Consider the following 22,679-nt stretch of genomic DNA (forward strand, 5'->3'; position numbering starts at 1 on the left):
CCCAGTCTGCTGTTTTTGACGAGTCACTGCAGGGGGATCGAAGTCGGGAGATTTTTCTTCGTCATAGTGAGGATGAGTGTGGGTTTAGGTGCAGAAAAAAGCGGAGGAAGGCTCCTCTGTCTGTTTACACTGTGTCCATCCACTGATGTTTGTGTTGCTGCTCCACTGTTTAAAGAAAACAAGACAACACTTTACTTTAAGGCCCACTGTTTAGCATTGATAAGCAGTATATAAACATTTAATAAATGGTCTTTAACTCACTATAATGTAGTTGTACGCAGCTGTAAGGATATTTTAAAATGTGTATTAATATACAGACTTTGACAACAATTATTAAGTCTTGTAGTCATGTATTTTATATCATTAATACGGCAGCCTCCAGTGACAGATGTCCATAAGAGGGATTCAAGTTGCAGACAAATAAATTAATAAACACGTATATCTGCATATAACTACATTATAGTCTATTATAAATCATTTTGTAATTTTAATATACTGCTTATGAATGCAAAATACAGGGACTTCAACTAAAGTGTTTTGTAAACTTTTAAGTTTACACATGGTTACAACCACCTGCAAAAAATCTCTATAATGATATTGGGTATCTTAAAATTTGAGCATTTTTAATGCCTAAAAAAACAACAAAGTTTGCTTATTTGTTTTGTTTGGGTAGAGACAGTTTAAGATCATTATGTAAAGTTTAAGTTAGTGTCTCTTTATGATACAGTTGTTTGTAAATGAAGAATGAAGATCTGAAATCTTAAGAATTTCATCATATCAGTCCTAATTTCTAATGCTATTTATGGCTGCCATTTTTTCTGTTATAACCATAACATATTCTATATTTACACTCATTAGTTACCTCTCTATATTATAGTTTTTATTGTCAGTGGTGGGGGTCCACTGTTAAAATATAGCTACAGTGATTTATAGAGAAGACATCAAATTTAATTTAACTTTAATAAAAAAAAAATTTAAAAAAGGTGCAAAAAATAAATAAGTAAATTATAAAAATCCTGTCAGATTTTCCAGTCTCTTCCTCAAAGGTCAGACAGGCACATCAAATGCAATCATTCTGCATTCCCCTTATGTACTGGTCAACATAGGCCTACAATGTAATAATAAACCCAAAGCCACCAAACATACATGTTGGCCAGGTCGGTCTGCTGCCCCACCCTCTTCTCTCTCAAATGCTGTTCACCAACAGCCCTGGGGAGGAGATCAGACTGGACCTGTCTCCATGGAGCTTCATCACCTCTCCTCTTCCTCGCCAGTTTCTGTGTGACCGTCTGCAGCAGAGCATCCAGACTGGATAAGGAGATGTCAGGAAGACGAAACTCAGCCGATCTCTGCACAGAGAACAAAGCTCATCAGCAGGCTGAGAAAACAGTGGTTGCTGTAGATGTGGAAATGTTTTGCTGTAGATGTTGGATCCCTTGGATTGCCAGACAAAACTCTCAATTTTTATTTTATGTCACCTTGTTCTATATCATCTCTGTTTGGTGACTGAAATGTTGAAAAAAAAACCATAAAAAAGCAGATACAAATTTCCAACTTTTAAAGTTCTTTTAGGGTACACTTAAGTATGCACGTTTTCTTTAGTAATGTCATTTCAAAGTTTTATTTTAAATCTGACTTTATAGACTTGTCTGTCTGATTCCTCAAACTATTTGCATCACCTTTAAGATTTAGAAAGATGTTAAAAATGTTGAGGAAAGAAATTAGAGCAAAGACACTGAATGTTTCTCAATAACTCTTTTATTACTCTGACTAAATGAATGGGGTAATAAGGACGTCTTGCACTGTGTTGTATAACATACAGTGAGTCAATCATTGCTCAGAAAGTTGCTGCAATTTCTGGCTTTCAAAATGTCTCTGTGAAGCAAAGTTGTGACTTCAACATTTCCTCCCAATCACAGCAGTGCTAAATCTGTCAGTGATTATGCCGTTTTCTCCGGGTTGCCAGTAAAACTTAATAAATGCCACTTTCCCTGATGCCCCCTACCCTTCAACACCCCCTCCTCATCTCTAGATTTTCAGTAAATAAATTTTATTTAACTTACACTTTTTGAGAACAGGGGATTATCTATCCAGGGCCTGCTGTCCGACACTTGTCCTGCAACTGGAGCGTCGCCTCCGCAGCCTTTGGTTGTAAAGTTTGGAGAGATGGTTGTTGTTTTCTCAGATAAACTGATGGGAGGTAGAGGTGTGAGGAATCTCTTGGCTTCCCGATGGTCACAACACTCGTTGGCTGGTTTAGGCTGAGTCACAGGTGGCAGCACAAACAGAGGACTAAGTGATTGTTTGGGTTCAGTGGCTCCGTCCAAAGGTGTGGAAGAATCACATGTATCGTGTGTTTGTTGGAATAATTTGGTTACAGATGGGTCATTCTTGCTGGATTTTGGTTCTGCTTCATTTGTACAGCTGATATCTTCTTCTTTCTCCTCCTTCTCCTCCTCCTCCTCCTCCTCCACAGACTCCTTGGCTGAAGCTAAAACAGGCATCAAGTCGACACAAAGCCTCATTATATTCCCTGATGTCTCACATGTAGTTGTACCCTTTTCTGTGGTGGATCTCCTGGTAGATGAGGTGACTTTGACCTTCTCCTTTGACTTCACAATTCTCATCCTGGAAACTGATCTCTTTACATCTGCAACGATGATCGGATGTGTGTCTGGTTCATGTTTTTCTAGTTTTACCGTTTTCTTCTTTTTCCCCATCACAAAATTCAGATAAAAACACCTCAGTGAATCTTCTCTGATATTGTCCAAGCATCTCTTAAAAAAGCTTCTTAAAATAAAAATAAAAAGTTTTTCAGACTCAAAAGTGTTTTCTTTCCTGCCCAAATTTTCCCAGCTCCTTTTCCAAGCAGCAGCAGTGAGAAAAGCTCAGAACAATAAGGTGAGTATGTGGCAGGCCTATTAAACTGGCTGTTATGGTAACATGCACACAAATCCCAGTCACCCTTTGTTTGGAGGAAAAAAATGTTAGTTTAGATTTTATGACAACGCTTAAAATGAAAGCACCCTAAGAAGCAGGATCATTAAGATAATGGAGGTGGCAGTGACTTTATTTTGAATTAATTTTTTTGCTTGATGGGTTGTGCCAAAGATTGTTCATTGGCAAGATGAATCAACCAGGAGTTTAAGAAAAACACACTTGAGTCATGCACATTTTTATCTGAATGTTGGAATTGAATAATGCATGAGCTACCAAATGAAACAAAAATCATTTACTTTAGCTTCTTAGTGGTGATTAGTGGGCTATCAACAAGTCTAAATACAATTACTGTAACAATAAAGACATTTCTGCCACAGTTTGTTTCTGAACATTTTCAAAGCTGCACTAATCAATATTTTCGATACCAATAAAGGATCAAATATGAAGATAATTATCACCTTACTGTACAATTCACCTCAACTCCACACATCTTTTTTTTTGCATTTTTCAGTTTTACACAGCCCTCCTATTTCTACCTCCTATACTTCCTGTATCTATTTCTAACCACTGTACCTTTCACGTTCCTCCTTTCTCACCTTGAGGTTAGCCGAGATCCCTTTCCTGACACAACCAAACGTGACAAAAGTTAAATTAAGATCTAAAAAGAAAACACATGCTGTCTTAAATGTTCTTAAATGTGTTAAAATGAAGTAACAAGAGGTGATATGTAGGAGAGATGAGATGTTCTAGAGTTGCAGCAGGTGTAACTACATGCAGAGGGAGTGAGAGCTCCTGTTTTTTTTCTCCTCTCTTTGTCAGTAGTGGGAGGACTGGCTGTCCAGCTAACAGTCAACACAGTCTCTGTCTTAACTTCATCTGTGTTTATTTTTCCAACACTGACCGTAAAGATCCACGCTGCGGGCTCTTTTCGTGCGGTTTTGCTCCAATACGATGGTCGTTTTGACAAATAACAATGAAGAACAGGATTATATGTGAGTGACAATTACCAGTTTCTTACGTTAGCAAGCTATTTAGCATTAGCCGCAATTCTAACAGCTAGTTAGCTTGAGTTAACGCCAGGAGCTGTAGTCGGGTTTATATCAGCCAAATATGCCGCCAGCTCTCTTTCTACTCGACAAAACTCTTAGTTGTTAGTTTGGACGAGTTTGGTTAACGTCAATGTTTATGTTTGGCAGGCTGCTGAGTTAAATTCCCCGATATCCTTGTAGCCATTATCTAGCCGACCTGGATTTGTTGGTTGTTGTATTTTGATTTCATACAGTTAAACCACGTCAGGGTGTTTCCATGTCGGCTCTGGGCTTTTCCTACAACACATCTTCTTACAACATGCAACAAGGAAACCACTACATAGATTATGTAGTTGTTAACATTTAAAGGTGAAGTTACAAAAGTGAGAGGAAGTCGCTATATGTATCTTAAATATTTGTAAAAACCTGTGTTACAACCAAGTACATCTCAGAGTGAATTTGACATTATACGTTTTTGTTTTGTTTTTTTTTATTGTAGGCAAACCTAAATAAGCCAGGCTGAGATGATGACATATTATGTTCCTGTAGTGTTGCTTGTTAACAGGCTCAGGCTAAAAATGGCATTTCCACTGAGCAAGTTGGCAGAAAACCCAGCAGAGGCGCCCACTGACCTACATCTGCTGCTGCTGCTGCTGCTGCTGCTGCTGCAGGGTGCTCCTCATTGCTCTGATCCATTTAAAGATACTGCAGAAACAAATCAGGCAGAACAGTACAGCAAAAGTAGTTGTGTCTCCTGATGACACATTTAGGTGTGGTTTTGATAAAGCTATAGGCTCCAAGGCTCAAAGAGAGAAACTGAGCACAAAATTCAATTTTTAGTGTCTTAAAACACAACTGTGAAGTCCATACACGGCCACTACAGCTGTTTGTTTTTCCTCTTCTTTCCTTGGATAACATGTCAAATAACATTATGTTGTTTATCTGCAATGGTAAGATTATGCATGCCCTGTTTAGCTGCAATGGTAATTTTCACACCATTTCACACAACACCCAGCCATTATACAATTAGTAAGCTATTGTTGAAGAGACAGGAGGACCCAAACTCATTGTCCACCTCAAATATGAAGCTCCAGACCCTCATCTACTTTAAAATGACATTAACTGTGGGCCTTAAAAATGTCAAATTCAGACAGAGCACATGCAGTGGAGGAATAAACAGTTCGTTTTTGCAAAATTAATGACAGAAGAAAAGCTTGTTGTCTTGCTCTGTTTCTGTGTTCGTGTCATATTGGAGTTGCTGTAATTATGAGTTTCTGACTTGTAAATGGGGTTCATGTAAACATCCAATTCATAATTTCAACTGGGAAACATGGATTTTTGTGAAAGTCCCCTATATCCAAAATGGCACTTTCTAATATGTAAGTGCCTGAAAACTAAACATAGTCATTCAGTGTCATTAAAACCAAACTGATATTGTCACGGCACAATATTTTAATTTTCACACGACCAACTTTGTAACTATCTATATGACGTGAACACTCACATCATTTACATGCGAATAATTCCCATCTCCACCATCCATCCCATATAATATGGCATATGCCCTCAGTATCACTCTGTCTGTCTGCCTGTATAACACACAGCTGAATGACTACTTTCCATGTGCGTGTGTATATATTTACTGACTAAAGTGAATGTTGGTCTGTTTTCCCAGCCTGATAGAGGAGCGTAAATGCACCTCCCTGCCAAACTCTCCCGCCAAGCGAGTGTCTCCCACCAAAAAGAAGCAGTTCTTTATCAACCAAGCCATCCGCAACTCTGACCTCACTCCCCGAGCCAAAGGCAAGAAGAGCCTCCGCCGACAGGAGAACAGTAAGATCTCATTTCACACGACCAGATGAGAAGATGCTGTCATCCACTGCGGGCTGTACTATGCCTTAAGAGCCTTTAAGTCTCTTTTGCCACCATCAGAAAAATGGTGCCTTCAATGATGGAAAAGAGCATTTATATTGAATTCTCTGTTTCTACAAACATCCACTTTAAATTCATAGATCTGTCACCGAAGTTTTGCTTATATCACCACTCTCCATTTGTCTCTTTTCTCCCTCTCTGAAAACCAGCGCGCTTTCTTGCTAATCTTCTTGAGAGGGATGAGTGCTCCAAAGATGATCTGGAGGTTTGCAGTAACCCAGCCATCCCATCCATCTTCACTGAAGCCTGTACCAATGGAAACTACGTAGAGGTAAGACAGCTATGTGTAAACACGTCTGCCTTGGCATTTTAAGAGAAACATGTCAGTCTGTCATTTTTTACGCACTATGTATGTATGTATGTGATATGTCTGTAATAGCTGAAACGTTAAAATCTTATTTATTGATAAATTGAATGTTTAATGGTTACATTTAGTGCTCTTACAGATGGAACAACATCTGTGCTGATCCTCATAAAAATGCTATAAAATTTTGTTTGTATGTGTGGTGGCTGTTTGGTCTTGAATAAGTGTAGTGCCAGGATATCAGTGTGCATGGTGGAGGGTTAGAGCTTTTGTCAGTGTCAGACGGCATACAACTACTTCCTGTGGGCAGCATGTTATCAGTTCGATTCATATTGAACTTGCAAAAATACCAGTAAAAAAGAGCTTATTCTTTTTTGGCCAGCAATACTCTGGTATTAGCTCAGGTTTTGGTCATTCCAGCCCAGCTTTTATATAAGCCTTTTTTTAAATTTTAAAAAATGCACCATTTTCCGATGTCATTGAGAGCATTCTGCAGACATACTGACACACTGGTGGAATTGTTGTCTTTTAAACTTTCTGCAAAAACCACACAGATTACAGCATGTCTTGCATCTGTGATCTACACATGATGTCAAATCTATCTTATTGTCTTGTTCTTATAGCCATGGAATGACTTCATGAATTGCTCCGGAGAGGAGCAGGAGAGGCTGTTGTCTCTGCTGGAGCAGGAGGAGGCAAAGAAGAAAAACACCAACCGACTCCTCAAAGACCAGAGGAATGGTTAGTGACACAGTTTGAGTTGTTGTTGTTGTTGTAGGCCGGTTGTTTAAAGTACGGCTGTTTCGTTTACTATCACTCATCTCTTCACAGTAAATCCTGCCTTCAGTGCTCAGGACTGCTTCCAGAGAATCGATCGCAGGCTCAGAGCCACCCTGAGACGGAAGCAAATCCCTATGGTGAGGTTCATGTCTTCTTCTCATTGTGCTTGGAAAGTAGATGTTTGATCATTGATCAAGGTGACGTCTTGTTCAGTTTGATCACCAGTCCAAAACCCAAAATGTTTAATTTACAGTTACATAAAACAGAGAAAAGCAGGCAGTTCTTTCATTTATCAAAGTAAAGCAGACTAATTTTCTCTAAGTCAGCTAATTATGTAATCTCTACCTTGGTTTTTTTGGGTTGTTTAGAAAACCGTGACACTGATCTGGTGTGGCAAAAATCATATTGACCAACACCCTGAACCAGATTTAGCTTCTGATTGCTCAATATTTTTGGGTTTTGGACTGGGCTATGGGAAATTGGGATGTATATTTTTTTCACTGTTTTATTTTCCAAACAACTAATTGCTTAGCAAAAATCACCAGCAGATTAATTAATAAAAGTAATTGTCAGTTGCAGCCTTAATATGATTGTTGTGTACATCAAACCTCTAACCTCTCTTCCCTCCTGCCACCCTCTGTGTTGTGTTTTGTCCTCACAGGGAACCCTGGAAGTACTTGAGGAAAATCTCCTGAGCTTCTTCAATGCTCAGCCTCACTCAGTTTACACAACCAACCTCACCAGCAGGTAGAAATCCTCTTTTATATGTTCAACATATTTGCAGGTCCTCAAGGCTTAAAAAGCACTGAAATCACTTTCTTTAATGAAAGGCCTTGGAAGGTGAAAGTCTTAAAATTCATGAACAAAAATCTTAAATATTTTCTCTTGTCTTCCTTAGGCAGTAATGTTAGTCGTAAAATTCTGTGGGCTGTTGGGAGACATTTTACACTTCAACTAAAAGTGGGATTGTTGTAACAGTAGATTGTGCTGCAGGAGGCTGGTTGAGTGTCAGCACCGTCAGACCTGTAACAAACACCGTCACTACTGCTACTATCGTAGCTAGGGGACGCATTGTCCATTAATCATCTGTTAATGTTGATTATTTATGTCATTAGGACTGTTATTGTTATTAATGTTATAAACTGCTGGGAAGTGCTGAAATCATAAACTGTATTAGTAAACAACACATTTTCCCTTCTGATTTTCAGTCATAGTTAAACTGGTAGCAGATGATAAATTGTATTCCATGTTATTAAAACTAAAAGGTCTTAAGAAGTGTTAAATTTAACTTGAACCCTTTTGGTATTCTGTATAGGCTTCCAGCGCGTAGAAATAATTATTTTCTACAAACATGCAGAGTTTTTGAGAGTTAAAATTGAACGTTTGAGAAAATGTTGAAATGTTTTCAAAGTTACAAGTTTGATTAAGGTTAATTGTTAAGACTCTAGGTTCTCACACCTCCACTCCTCTCACATGTGCTCACTATCAGCCCTTATCAGTGAGCTGTATAAAACCATGTTCAGACTGACTTCAGACCTGTTTGAAAAAAAAAATACACATGCCGACACATTTTCCTGGCAATAATCGCAAGATAAATCCTGTCTCAGAGTTTTAGAAACCACTGTGCTGTGTTTTGTTTGATAAGCCTTCAAACTCCAAGTGTTACTCAATCTGAGCTTCCTGGATTGTGTTTCATATCTTACTGCCAGGGCCTGAAACAACAGAACCCCACTTACACGGCCTCCTGGACTGTGTTAACACACTCCCTGGCAAATATCCAGGTTGAAAGCCCAGACTGATGGATCCTACTTACCAATTTCCACACCTGAAAAACCAATCTATATTAGATTACATGAAAACTTTATTGCAATCAAAAAGAGGATGTGAGAGAATGTCAAAAAAGGTGGCATTTAACACAAACATACATTATATTTATGGATCTGTGTGGAGAAAAATGCGTCAGTACACAAGCAAATGAATTCTCAGCGTGAGGACACTGTGGAGGGAAGGAGCAGAAAGTCATTTCTTTGTTTGTTTGTGTTTGTAAAATCAGCTTTGAGAGACTGCTGCTTCATGCCGTCTGCCAGTACATGGACCTCGTCTCTGCAAGTGAGTGGAATAATATAATAGTAAATAGTAATAGTAATATAATAATAAAACCAATATCTATCGGACTAGTCAGCGTTTTTTCAACTAAAATATGATCATGTCTAAACATTGCACAACAATTTTGTATTTGTATAGTATGTTTTTCCTTGTGTGTGCAGCCGTTCAAATATCCATGACATTGACATTTGTTCACTGATAAATACTGTAAATAAATCCTCCATTCAAAGGCAATAATGTTTCCCAACCAGTAAATATGTGTGGTGGGTTATTTTTCAGTTTCATGGCTTCTCTACACTGATGATGAAAAAATACAGAGCAGAGCAATGAATACTTAAATTTTGGCAGCTCAATTTTGAAAACACCAGTGAATCATTTAGAATATTGAATATGTGCTAGATGACCCATCTAGCACATAAGCAATTGCATTAGAGAGAAATCTTTGTAAAATCATTTCACTTCTGTTTACATAATCCTGTTTATGCAGCCTGCTTGGACTTACAAAGCTATCTTAATGTGTTTGAGTCACATGAGAGTGATCAAAGTCTGTGTGTTGTTTGTTGGACCCTCAGGCGCCGACTATAAAGGCTCACGTCAGACTGAAGTGGTGAACAAACAAGAAGAGTTTCTGCCTCCTACACTTCTGCTGTCTGCCTACCTGGAGCAGATGAGCTGAGACCAGGACCGGGCCCTGTTTCCTCTGCATGGCTCCTCTGCAGGCGGGAGCTCGGAGAGATGTAGATAAGGTGTGCAATCCGTATGTAGTAGTCTGTGTAATGTCCTCCAAGCTCCACAAACTGCTGAAAGATGCCTGCTTCCTTCTGGTTGATCTCTGGTTACTGTAGTAAATTTTCCATTAATTTAATTCACAAACAAATCAGAGTTCACCCATCTCTCTATGTAAACCGGCTTTGCATACATCCAAAATGTTACATGTTAAATATTAGCGTGTTAGCCTGATAACTGTACGTATGTTAATATGCTGGGGTTAACATTCAGCTCAAAGCACAGCTCACACATCTGAGGCAGACAGCATCATGAATTGGCCTGCATGGTTTCATTTAGTTTAAGAACAAATGAAGTACTGTTTCTTATACAATATAGGGCTTTAAAATTCCCATTATTTCCCAAGTATTTCAGATGCTTACATTAATACTAGTATAATGAGGATTAATTATTATTCACACTGGGAGAATGTGGTAATCTCATGATCAGATTTGTACATACAGTCTCTCTGTAACCCCACAGAGCAACCATACTGCTGCCTTCTAGCACACTTGTCATTTCAGAGTAAAGGACCCTTTACATTGTAGATCATCCGAGATTTACGTAGTTCAAAGTCTTGAGAGAAACCTGATAAAACGGTGGTCCTAGATGACACTGTGAGCCACGTCACTCACAGCAGATTTAGAGATTTGCCAACCAGCCTGCAGCAAAAAAAAAAAAGAGAAAAAAAAAGTGGCAGAAATTTAGCATCAAATTTTCACTATGTGACTGCTGCTATGACTCACATCTACAAAACGACAACAACAAAAACCACACATGCATACACACACAAACCAAAACAATGGAGACTACAGTAAAAATAAACCTTGTGGAGACGCTTTTTCAAAAAGTTAGGTGTGCCTCTCCTCATATACTGTTCTTGTGTTTACATCAGAGCGCTACACTTAACCATGCATTGGTACTATTATCTTACAGTCTGACACAAATAGGGACAGAGATTTTAGTAGACCAATCGCACACAGTGTGACATGCAGTAAACTTACACAATCACTGGCGCCTTAACATGATGACAGTGTCAATACTTAATTTTCCATCATTATATCCCTAATGATTTTTAACAGGTTTCTAAAATATATCATCTAATATGAACATTGCTCTAACAACTGCACAAGTTTGGAGTTTGTAATGGTAACATGGTAACGGGGAGGACTCATATCTGTTAATTCATTTCAGTAAAGCACAACTTCATAAGAGTAAATAATGACAATAAAGTAAAAAACAAAAAAATGAATGGAAAGTTTACTTGGAACCCATTTCCACTGCATGAAGTCTCAGCTCTGTTCAGGCTGTATGGACCCTGTAGGTCTAATAATAAATGACAGTTTGTAAAGGTGCTAAGACGGAAGAAGGCGCTCTAATGCATCAGGAGACGCATTACTGCCTGAGGGATTAGCCTGGAGGATTTGTGTAAGTAGTGAGGTATGAAGCATGAATATTAATAATCTCTACATTGTGTGCGCAGACACATCAATTATCATCATAGGTAAAGAAGTAAATGTCTGTCTTCAAGGGTGTAAAATAACAGCTTCTAATATGCTTGGGAAGTAAAGTCATTCTTTTATAATCATCTCTTTGTTATGTATTAGAAGAGACCTGTTCTTTAGGTAGACTTTCTTCAGGATCTGCTTTGGGGATTTCTTTCTACGCTTCTTTCTCTGCTAGCTTTGTCTGGCCTTGTCTACACTGGACGTGTTTCACCTGCATTTTTTCACTTATCATCTGAGAGATACATTTACTTTACACCAACCAAACTGTTGACACTGATAGAGTAACAACTTAGAAACAACTGAGCGCAGACTGCATCACAACTGTGACATGAGACAGTATTTCTTATGCTTTTTTTTTCCACTTTAGGCTTAATTATGTAACTGTATAACAGCGCTGTGACTGCACAGATCCAGTGTAGACACTGGCAGACAGCTGTAGCTGCTCCTCTTGTGTGGCTGATACATTGCTTTCACTGCACACCAGCGTAGACAAGGTGTAAATGTTATTTCAGTCAATATTCAAAGACAAAATAAGGAACTATACTCTTGTTAAAAATGTTAGCATCCCTGTACTTTTACATTTATTGATGGATTTTTTTGCAACATGCACAATGTTTACTCAGTTCACTCTTCACACAAAACTACAACTTTAACAGCCTCTGTCTTACATGAAGTGGTACTATGGTTTGAAGGTATACTGTATGAACAGTAGATGTGTTACACTAATGGAGAAATAACTACTAATAAGGTGTTTTGATGGTAAAAACCTGCTGAGTTTTTACTCTTGGATGTGTTTCATCTCAATATTAACATTTACAACCCCAGAAAAGCACTTCTGCCTTACACAAGTTTCTGTGTTTTTTCTGTACATGTATTTCTACATTTGTACTTGATGAGATTTTGGAAACACTTATCCAGGTTGTTTAAAAAAAAAAAATGTTATCCCTGATTTCTTTTTTTATGCTGTTGTCTGCAGTGTAACAAAACTTGACCTATTGGTGCATTTTGTCAACAACCAAAGTTTGTGCATTTGTTGTGTGGAAATCCAACTTCTCAGGCTTCCAATTTCTCACTCTGAATGTCATGCGGTGATTTCGCATGGTGTCATTTTCTGTGTACTGTATACTCTCATCAAGATGAACTTGTTTGGCACTGCCAACTTTTTAAATACCTGTTGAAGTAGTTGCGCTGTATATAATGAACTCAGATAATTGACTTGTGCCAACATTTGGATTGAAAAATCCTGTAATCGTCTGAAAGCTTTATACACTAGACTGTAACATCTTTGTGTATATAATGACATGTGCTACGGTACCTATTTATAGTTATCACTGCAACTATTAAAGGATTTAAGATATTTTTTTCTCATGTCATTGTGTACTTTTTACTTAAAAATGTTGAAAGCCATGTCTGAAAATATGGTTTTAATAAATGTCAGTTTAACTGCACTTCTGTTTTTTACCTTTGTAATTCAGTGATACACTAAGTCTTCAATTTTCTTGATTAATTTCATGAACTTTTAAATATCAGCTCCAGCCAGTCTGTTATAAGTGGTAGAAGAAGTAGATAAATCTACTACTTCAGTAGAAGTATCAGTACCCCTCTTCAGAAATACCTGATTAAAAATCAGTCATCCAAAAGTAAAAATACAGAAATATTAGCAACAAAATGTACTGAAAGTATGAAAAGTAAAAGTATATGTTGTATTTCAGTGTATTATATTTTATGTTAATGGATTTTTATGATTGATGTATTAAATGTATTTAGTCATTTTCCACCACTGTTTGTCGCCCACGTGAAATTACTGAGGTTGCTGTCTGACCACATTTTCTTTGCTCATAATAATTTCTGTGAGTTTCATGTTGTGTGCTTGAGCACATGACTATACAGTCTTTTGGCTGAGTCATGATATGGTTCTCAGCTATAAAGAGTACAAGCAGACTGCACATTATGTTCAGATTCACTCATGAAGGTGTGAATGCAAGTCTAGAAACAAGAAATTTGGAAATTTCAGGAAACAGATTCTGGAAAATAGATTCAGCAGAATCCTTTGATTCTCTGATGAAAATCCTAAAATATTGGTTTAACCACGCAACTGCAGAATACTTTGATTTAAGGCAAGTTTCTCTCAGCCTCATATATATATATATATATATATATATATATATATATATATATATATATATATATATATATATATATATATATATATTTGTATTTTTTATTTACATGATAGTGGTATTTTTAGTATGAAAATTGTGTTGATTTACTCGATTCTTACCAATAGATGGCGTACTAGTGCAAAGAAATACAGGTCATTAGTGAGCACAAGGGTCTGAATTGATCAGAGCGCACATGTAGTTTGTAGTTTTAAAGACTGGAGCTGTCAAAGAGCTTTTCACAGCACCAGCTTTGAAAAATGGTGTGTTATAGGTGATAGATGACATTGTTTGTTTTTGTTTTTTTATTTCATTTTTTTATTTTATTCTATTTCAGAAGCAGAAAAGGGCCTTGAAACAGCAACCATGAATATGAAAACCATATGCAGTATCTAGAGGGTCAACAGATACTGCTAATCTGTATTCAGCTGAATATGACCCACCTTTGCAGTGTTATTTACAGTACATATCAACTTTAATATTAAGGTCTCTCCAGTTGTGAAATGTTTGTCTATCCCTTGTACTGCTTGTTTAAAAAAGTTTTAAATATAAGAATCCGGCTCCATATTGAAACATAAACTTAAGCATTTATTTACATTATTTATTATACTTTCAGAACACAAATTAATCAGTTTATCATAACACATTTTGAGAAATCTGAATACTTTAAATATGCAAAGGAAACTATTTTGCATTAACTTTATAACACAAAGTCCAAGTATGTACATGAAAACAGAAATACAATGCAACGTGTTCCTGTTCTGTTTATGTTATACACAGTAAGAAGATTAAAGTCACACCAAGAATACTTGAGATTCATTAGTAATTCTTTCAGAAACTGACCGAACATCAAAACATCAACCTGAAGTGATTAAAACTTCACCTTTTGTCTGGACACCTGATTATTTCTAATAGTGAAAGAATATGTTGCACGAGGTTGTGTTCTCATACACTGTCCCTATCAGCGATGCTTTCTTGATTTTTGATGCATCATTTCCTGTGTTTGACCTCACCCTGGCAAAGATCAACTCAAGCTGAAACACATCAGTCATCTTTAATCATTTTGGTATCAACTGTGAAATTAAAGCTTTCATCACCACAGAGACGCTTTTGATTTTAATTTCATCTCTCACTGTCAGGGCCACAACCACACTTCTTTCCAGGATCCTATTACTTCTGACGAGGCAGAGGGAGGATCGTTTTTCTGTTTTAAATATCTTTGGGCTCTTTTTTTTAGTAAGCAGCTGCAACCAGCCTGTGTTCAATGTAAAATCATATCTGGAGACAGATGACAGGGCTGGTGACTTTTGAAAGCTGTCAACAATTGTGGGATGAGGACAGAAAATACTACTACTACTACTGTTTACCTTTTTTTTATGTTTCAACTCTCAAGCATGTTATTAGTTTTCTCTGTCCAACAGGAGATGTCAATATGTGACACCTAAACAGACGTTTGCCTCAATTAAGTTGGAAAACAGCTCATTAAATTATTGAATCATAGTCATGGCTGGATTAATCTCCAAGAGGAGCCCCGTCTATTAACATCCACGAAACATGACATTCAGTTACCAACCAGAGCTCCAGTGCTCTGGTTGGTAACTGATTCATAGTTTAAGTCTTAACTGCCAGTTTTCCCTGGCAAACACCTTTGGTTTTAATTATCAGAGCAAAAGAAAAACACAATTTGACTTTGAATATGTTGTTATTCACTATTTTCAGACATTTTGTGGATGGAGCAATTGATTATCAATGAAAAGGATTGTCAGATGTACTGATAATGAAAATAATCGTTGGTTGCAGGTTTACAGCCCACCCCATGGTGGAATAATGCAACCTTGCCTCAGCTTTTCTGTGTGTTAATTTCTTGACAGAAAAACAATTTATAACAATTTTGACAAATTTGCAATCAAATTATGTAAACCCAGATAATATTGAGTAAATCTGGGGCTTCTGGGAGTTCTGGGGGCCCTGTTGGTAATCCAGCCTTGGTTACAGGTGTACTAAACTTTTCATTTTTGGTGTAGGGCATCTCAAGGTCCTTGAATTGTGATTTATACATATATATATATATATATATATATATATATATATATATATATATGACAATGTGTTGAATGCAGTTTGAACGCAAATAGCATTTTAGTGGATTTATTTTGATCAAGCATAAAAAAGAGACAGCTACATGACGGATCTGTCACTTTATTTAAGGTGAAGTCTCCAGTTCTGTATTAAATACAACCAACAGCGACAGTTTCCATCACTTTTGGTGACAACTCAGTCACAATCTTATCTTTTAAATCAATAATGGACTTAGACTCTCACTCTAACTCATTCATCAGTTTGCAGGGCTCGACTGCGTATCGTATACTGAAAGTAAAAAGTTGACTTTAGGTGAGTTCCCAGCAGCTCAATCAACTACTTTTCCACCTTCATGTTTTCAAAATGAGTTTTGTGAAGCTTATTGAAATGAAAGAAAACTGTATCAATGATTTAAATAAAACTAAATTAACCATAACAGTATATATCATAATATTGTAGCTGGTGAAATCAGATGAGCTGAGTTGTTAGGCTTCATTTTTATTGCTTATTGTATGCATGTTTCATCCCAAACACTAATTCTACCATCCAGCCTCCCTGCTGAACAGGGGGCTCTCCACTGGGGGACCGTCACTAAAAATCAACATTGAGAGGAAATGTAAACACAACATATGATTTACTGTAAGTTCCATGACAAACACTGCAAGTTGCACTGTACAAATTTATATATATATATGAAAATATGCTGTAAATGTACAATGATTTTGGGCTGAATTTAACCCTCTGAGCTTGTTTAGTGTCTTGATTGGAAGAAAACAATTATGCCAACTGGATCGTCTTACAGTTTAAAACCTTTTGATTTTTTAGATCATCACATGGGAATCTTCATAATGATTAGCTTTTTGTCCCTGAACCTCTCTAAAACATATGTAAGTGGTACCCAACTGTTTCAGCTTGAGACCCCTTGAAATGAAGCCATATGTTTACTTCAGTCATTCATTCATTCATTCATTCATTCATTAGCCATAAGGCTTATCCTTATAGGGACATGGACAACCATTCACGTTCTAATTCACACTTGGAGTTCACTTAGAGTTCACAATTTCACAATTTAGAGTTTCCAGTTAACATAATTTGCATGTCTTTGTCTTTGTTTCAACATCGTAGTCTGGTCAGCAGACAAAACAAAACATTAATAAGAAGAACTCCAGTAAATAAATCAACATCATTTGTGGGGCTGCATCTAACAACTAGTTTCATTACTGATTGAGCTGCAGATTGTTTTATTCATATATGGTAATGGAATTGCTTGTTTTGTTTGACTAAACTCTAATCTAGACTAACGCTGAAAATATTGAGTTTAATGTTACTTAAGACAAAGAAAAGCAACAAATTATCACAGCTGAGAAATGTTTCAATTATTATATCATAATCTCTAATTAATTCAGATTTCCAGATCTAATAATTTGTGTAACTGTTTCTTTCTTATCCCCTAAATAATCTTATTATATACATCAGGATATTGTGACTCCTTTCGGAGTCCAGGAACTATTGCACGGATCGAGGGAAGAATGGGTTGAACTAGATATCTGCCAATGTCTTGCAGTCAGTCAAGAAATGGAAATAGGTTATTGTCTAAGTTATAGTCAGGTTATCATATCTCACCTTATTGTATCAAGATTGTGTATATCATCTGTAATTGTGTTAACTTGATCACTGTCAGGTTTTTGGTTTGTTGTTTTGCTTGCTCGTTTTGCCTTGTGTTTGTGAACACTGTGGGAGTGAAGATGTAGTCTCTAATTCACTGGGTGTAAATATTTTGAAAAATTAAATCGTCTTTTGGGTTGGCAGTCCCATCACCATCCTCTGACTTGAATATCATTGAAAACCCATGGGTAAATCTTATAGGATAAGGCTAGTATTTTTCTTGATTTTGCTTATAATAAAATTCCATCAAAGACTTTAAAAATTGGTAATAATATATACTTTCTTTTTTTAAAAAAAAAAAAAGCTAAACAATTTACTAATATGGTCACTGTGGTTTTTAGATTTTAACCAACCTAGAGTGAATAGTGTATTTGCAGGGCACTATTTTCTGCTGCGGATTTGGAGTGCTAGTAGAGATGGCAAATGTTGGACTGACTCAAAATTGTGTCTATGTTCTTCATAATGAAGGACAACAATTGAGCTTCATGGCATGGAGAAATATGATACTGTATATTAGAGATTCTTAATAGGAACAGTTCATTGTTGATTTTAGTATTTTCAGAGGATTAAGTATATGGAATATCACGAAATTTGCAACTTGAAGTGATTAGGTAAAAAAAAAAAAAAAAAGCTAAATCAAAAACAGAAAGACACTGTGTGTATGTTCTGTATGTTGCCTAAACTTTTAGCACCTGCCAGAATTACTATTAATTTTTCCCATATTTTTTTAATTAATTAAATTGAAAATAACATAACACAGCAAAAAAAAAAAAAAAAAAAGCCATTTTTGTTTGCGGCTGTATTTACTTTTTTCACACCCTTGCATTTACCGACATCCCCTGCGGCCGGAGGGTGGGGGGTATATGGGGGGGCTGGCCCCTGCTGATTCAGAGGTTAGGAATTTGCATCTGATTGCTGTTTGTCAACCAATGATGTGACTGAGCAGCCCGGAGACTCTCCACGCCTCTCTTTCGCTGTCTGTCTGCGCGATGCGGGCTCTCAAACTGTGAAAACACAATCACACGCAAAAGCCGAATGCGTGGATATCATGCAGTCACATGAAACTGCTTCATTTCTCGCCGATAAACACACGAACCACCTTTCCTGTTCATCTTTTCGGTGCTTTTTTCTCTGTTTGTAATCGAAAGGGGAGACTGGATTCACAGACGGGGAAAACAGGAATGTTTCTTCCGGTTCCAAAGAGAGAAGAAAAAAGCAAACGGAAGCCGATGTGGTAAGTTTATATTTCGTTTTATTTTGTTGTTTACTCTGTTTCCTCATGTACGGGCGTGTAAAGCATGTATGTAAATGTCTTCCTCCAAGCGATTTCAGCTTTAACTCCCTACTAACAGGACCGGGGTAGCTTTTTTTTTTTTTTTTAATCGATACGTTATCACATCGCCTGATCAATAGGATATTGCTAAGGTAGCGGATGGACTCGACTGCCATATGTCACCCAAAGAGTGTAATTTTACCTACGCCTAAGTGTAGTGGCACTATTTCTTGTAGTAAAATGAAACGGAAGAGGGGGTGGTTTGATTTTTTTTTGTTTGTTTTTTTGTTTGTTTTGTTTGTTTGTTTATTTTTAGTAAGTTTTCGGTTGTTTTACCTAATTTTAAACGAAGTGGAGTAAAAAAATAAATAATGTTGTAAGCTAGCGCCGCCCGTGTTTACTGTCAGGTATGAAAGACCGAATTCCGACCGTTAACTTGATTTTACGCAAAACTCGTAACAAACGTTAAAACCGTAACCTGGCTAGCTACTGCAGTTAGCATTACAAGCTGATTATTTACCGTATTATCCGGTGCTTTAGCCAGAGGATAAACAAATGGCTCATGTGTTTGCTGGTAAGGATTTACAGGTGAAATTGTTTGAAGTTAATTTAAAACGCTCACAGTCGTGGTACGTACTGTACAATCTGACTGCGTAATTTGGGCCCAACATGTTTTTTTAGTTTTACAAATGCCACTAGAAACACCCACTGGATGATTGTGCAATGTATCGGATGTAAAAGTCAGTGCATGTCACAGCATCCACAACTGGGCCTTAAGAAATAGTTTGGTTGGGGGGTCAAAGTAGAGATTGTAGGTTAATTCGGGTGTTAACTCATGAAAGTAATTGGCAAATGTTTTGATAATCGATCAATCATGCAACTCTCGTCAGATAAGACGAAACAAGACTTTTGAAGCCATATTTGCACTCTGAGAAACTGAGATAGATTTTTTTTTTTTTTTTATTCCTATTTTCTGACATTTTTCACATTTTTCAGACTAAACGATTGGTCGAGAAAATAATCAGCACACTAAAAGATAGTAAAAAATAGTTTTGGTTGCAGCTGTGCTCACGTATTCATTATGATGTAATATTGTGGTAAAATTGGTTTTGGAAGACCGGTTCTAAACATAAGAGTAAAATCTGAGAAAATTGAAATCCAGTTCAGTCATGTGGAGTTGACATGTATTTAAAGATGTAAAAACAAGTCTTAAGGATCAACACAGGTGCAGATCTGTCCCACTCTAACTTCTGTATCTGAGAGTTGTTCACTGGTGAAATCCCTTAAATTGTTCTTTGTAAGTGCAAAACAAAGGTGGAGTAGGCGGATAATAGAGTCTGTCAGCATCTGTTAGTGGCTGAGATCAAGACAAATCAAGTCAAAACATCCACAGGACAAGTCCAACATGTCAGGGGAGCGATATGGACACAATGAATGTGTTCAGTACCACAGAAGTCTGGTGGGAAAATCCACCGTAGCTAATAAGCTGTGGATTCCTCTCTATGACATCAACAGACATTAAGGGGGGGCTCAAGAGGTCTTTGTACTGTATTTTTCAGGAGTCTGGTTGGTTATGCCAAGCTGACAAACCTCACAGCCACAACCAATACTGACTAGCATTTGGTTTGTGGTTGACATTGTAGTTTCTCACCAAGTAGTGGGGGTGGGGGAGTACAGACACAGGAAGCTGGTTTGATTTTAAAGCTTTTATAGTACTTTGTCTTAATGACTTTTAAACATGCATGTCCTGAAAACTACTGGGTTATCAGTCAACCACTGGTTTCAGTAGAGATTTTCATTGTCCTGGTCTGATCTAAATGTGGCTTTAGTGACTTCTCCACTTATTCAGAAAATGTTTGGCAAAATGAACATTAACATTTGGTCATGTCAGTAGGATACAAGATATTGGCCCATATTTTTCATTCTACTGTGTAAGATAACAGGAACACTGTTGTGAAATGTCCTTAGCATGAGGAAAGTTTATTTAACATAAGGTTTCCTGTAACATCACAAATTGATGAGGAAATGAGATTTTGAAACCTTAAAACCTGAACCAGAAATTTGAAGAGTCTCTTCACTTGAAAGTTTACTTTAGATTTTTATAGCTTAACAATTTGAAAAGAGGCTTTTCATGCTTTGTGGGGATTTACCACCAGTCATTGGTCACAAACAGGGCAGGATTTACTCCGCCTGGTTTCTTATGCTACCCGGCACTTAGACAGGGAACCACTAATTTGCAGGCGTGACTACATTTAAAATTTGACTTGATACATCATTTTGAGTGGGCAAGTTTCTATTTTACACCCATTGTCTTCCAAGTCTAAGTATGTATAACTTCTTAAAATTGTGGCTGACAAAGGGAAAGAATCAGTGAGATGTTCTATAGGAGAACTTGCCACCTGCAGCTTCTCAATGTGATTATTAAGCACTGAAATTCTTAAGAGAGATTTCCAGGCCCTTATCGCACCCTGCACCTCACCATCCTCCAATCATCTTAGAGGCTTGCCTAGAAATTGCCACACTAATCTGTTTGGACCAATCTGGCATATGGTTTCCTCTGACCGTCACTAGCCAACTGCGCCAGCTCAGTGTTTCCAATGGAGAGAACCACCGCTGCAGCCAGCGGGCAGGGGGGTGTTTGCATTGTAATTGGCCCATAGTGGATTAGAAACGTATGGCCGGTGATCAAGTTCAGGTCTTAAAAGGCCTCCCCTTGCTTTTGCATAATGTAGGTTGGCTTTAATGAGCAACTCTCCTTGTTACAAAACTAGATAAACACGCTTGTTTTTGCTCTTGAATTGAAGAACTGATGCCTTTGCTGTCATTTCACGTCAGAGGGACATGTTGAAGTAGCTGCAAACCTTGCGCTGGCAAAATATAAATATGATATTAATATTGTGATCTCACAAATCATAGGATTTTGGTTGATAAACTATCATAATATAGCTTGATTATTATGTCTGTCAAGGCTTAAAAGCTGCAGGTTTCTAAAGCTAAAGCTTATTAGAATCATCAATAGTGCTTGTAAACATTTTAGCTCATTGATATTGATAATTTTAGACAGAATCTGATATCAAAGTGAATTTGTAAATATCTGAAGATAACAAAAGTTGCAAATGTTGCCCTAAAAAAGTTCTCATTGTGGAGGATAAGCCTCCGTGACAGTTGACATATCACTAGAAAGAAATCTTAACTGAACAATGAAGTGCTGTAATAAGATCAACTCCTTCAAAAGGATTTGATTTATAAAAATTGAATGTCATACTGAAATGGTTGGTCAGCAGAAAATTAACCAAAGACCATTTAATCAGTCATCATCAATTATTAATCCAAAAAAAAAAAAAAAAAAGAAGAGGAAGGAAAAAGCCCATCACTCACTGATTAAAGCTTCTCCAGTGTCTTTGGGTTTTAGACTGTCAGATGAAGAAAGAAATTTCAAGAATTTACTGCATAATTTGATCAAATTTATAGGCGTTTTGCACTATTTTCTTACAATTTAGAAGCTCAATAAACAAATCATTAAAAAAAATAATCAATAAAGACGAATCAATAATGAAATGAATTGTTACTTGCAGAGCTATTGGGGTCCAAAATTGGCTTTTGAGCATCATATCACCGGTGCACTTGTGATGAAAGCTTGATATCAGTCTCGCTGTAGTCGTCACATGTTATTTCTGCTTGCCCATTGGTCACGTCAGTCTTATCATGGCTTTGCTTTATGGCAGTATGTCTACTTTCTGTCTTGTTGTTCTTAGTTCTCCAGAGTGCATTTGTTGCGCCTTCCCTCTCCTGACATGTAAACTGGTCCCTGTGGCCTCTTCTCTAATCAAGTGTTTGGTGTGATCTGTATTGAAACCAAGTCAGGTTCACACAAAGACCTGTGTATTAGTCATGTTCAGAGCACGAGTTCTGCTTGTTGTCTGAGAGGCTGGTGATGTTAGTAAATTCACACCTCAGTGTGTTTGAGTTTGTTCAATGTACATATAGATGCAAGGCGGGCTGTGCTGTCATTCAAACCTTTACAAGCAGAAATCCACACAGCTTCCTGTCATCACAGACATTTGATCTCAGCCCAAAGGTATTTGAACAACATTTGGAAGCATTGAGTGTAATATGCAAAGAGCTTGCTTAGTTTGCCTC

At 37.2% G+C, this 22,679-nt stretch overlaps 3 protein-coding genes across 6 annotated transcripts in view; 2 read left to right on the top strand and 1 right to left on the bottom strand.

The window, feature by feature from the left end:
• Positions 1–23: 23 nt before the first annotated feature.
• Positions 24–3,358, bottom strand: LOC139625939 (uncharacterized). Its single transcript, XM_071486026.1, has 3 exons — positions 2,064–3,358; positions 1,147–1,349; positions 24–165 (listed from the first exon to the last, which is right to left on the bottom strand). The coding sequence occupies exons 1-3, from the start codon at positions 2,718–2,720 to the stop codon at positions 24–26; spliced, it is 1,002 nt and encodes a 333-aa protein (XP_071342127.1). The 5' UTR covers positions 2,721–3,358.
• A 401-nt stretch (positions 3,359–3,759) lies between these two features.
• Positions 3,760–12,811, top strand: r3hdm4 (R3H domain containing 4). The gene is made up of 8 exons (XM_071486027.1): positions 3,760–3,932; positions 5,644–5,801; positions 6,050–6,171; positions 6,828–6,945; positions 7,036–7,121; positions 7,646–7,731; positions 9,038–9,093; positions 9,663–12,811. Exons 1-8 carry the CDS (start codon positions 3,892–3,894, stop codon positions 9,764–9,766), a joined length of 771 nt encoding a protein of 256 aa, XP_071342128.1. The 5' UTR covers positions 3,760–3,891; the 3' UTR covers positions 9,767–12,811.
• A 5,358-nt stretch (positions 12,812–18,169) lies between these two features.
• The window catches only part of arid3a (AT-rich interactive domain 3A), a 48,379-nt gene continuing 43,869 nt past the window's right edge, over positions 18,170–22,679 (top strand). For 2 of the 4 annotated variants that reach the window (XM_071486029.1, XM_071486028.1), the window contains exon 1: positions 18,170–18,500. The gene's annotated coding sequence lies outside the window, so the exon portion shown is untranslated. Of the gene's footprint in view, positions 18,501–18,526; positions 19,114–22,679 lie in introns of those variants that run through there. The other 2 variants (XM_071486030.1, XM_071486031.1) reach the window with 1 other exon arrangement.

This window comes from Trachinotus anak, unplaced genomic scaffold (assembly GCF_046630095.1).
Source record: "Trachinotus anak isolate AG129_WGS33_773 ecotype Australia unplaced genomic scaffold, CSIRO_AGI_Tana_v1 ptg000010l, whole genome shotgun sequence".
Lineage (NCBI taxonomy): Eukaryota > Metazoa > Chordata > Actinopteri > Carangiformes > Carangidae > Trachinotus > Trachinotus anak.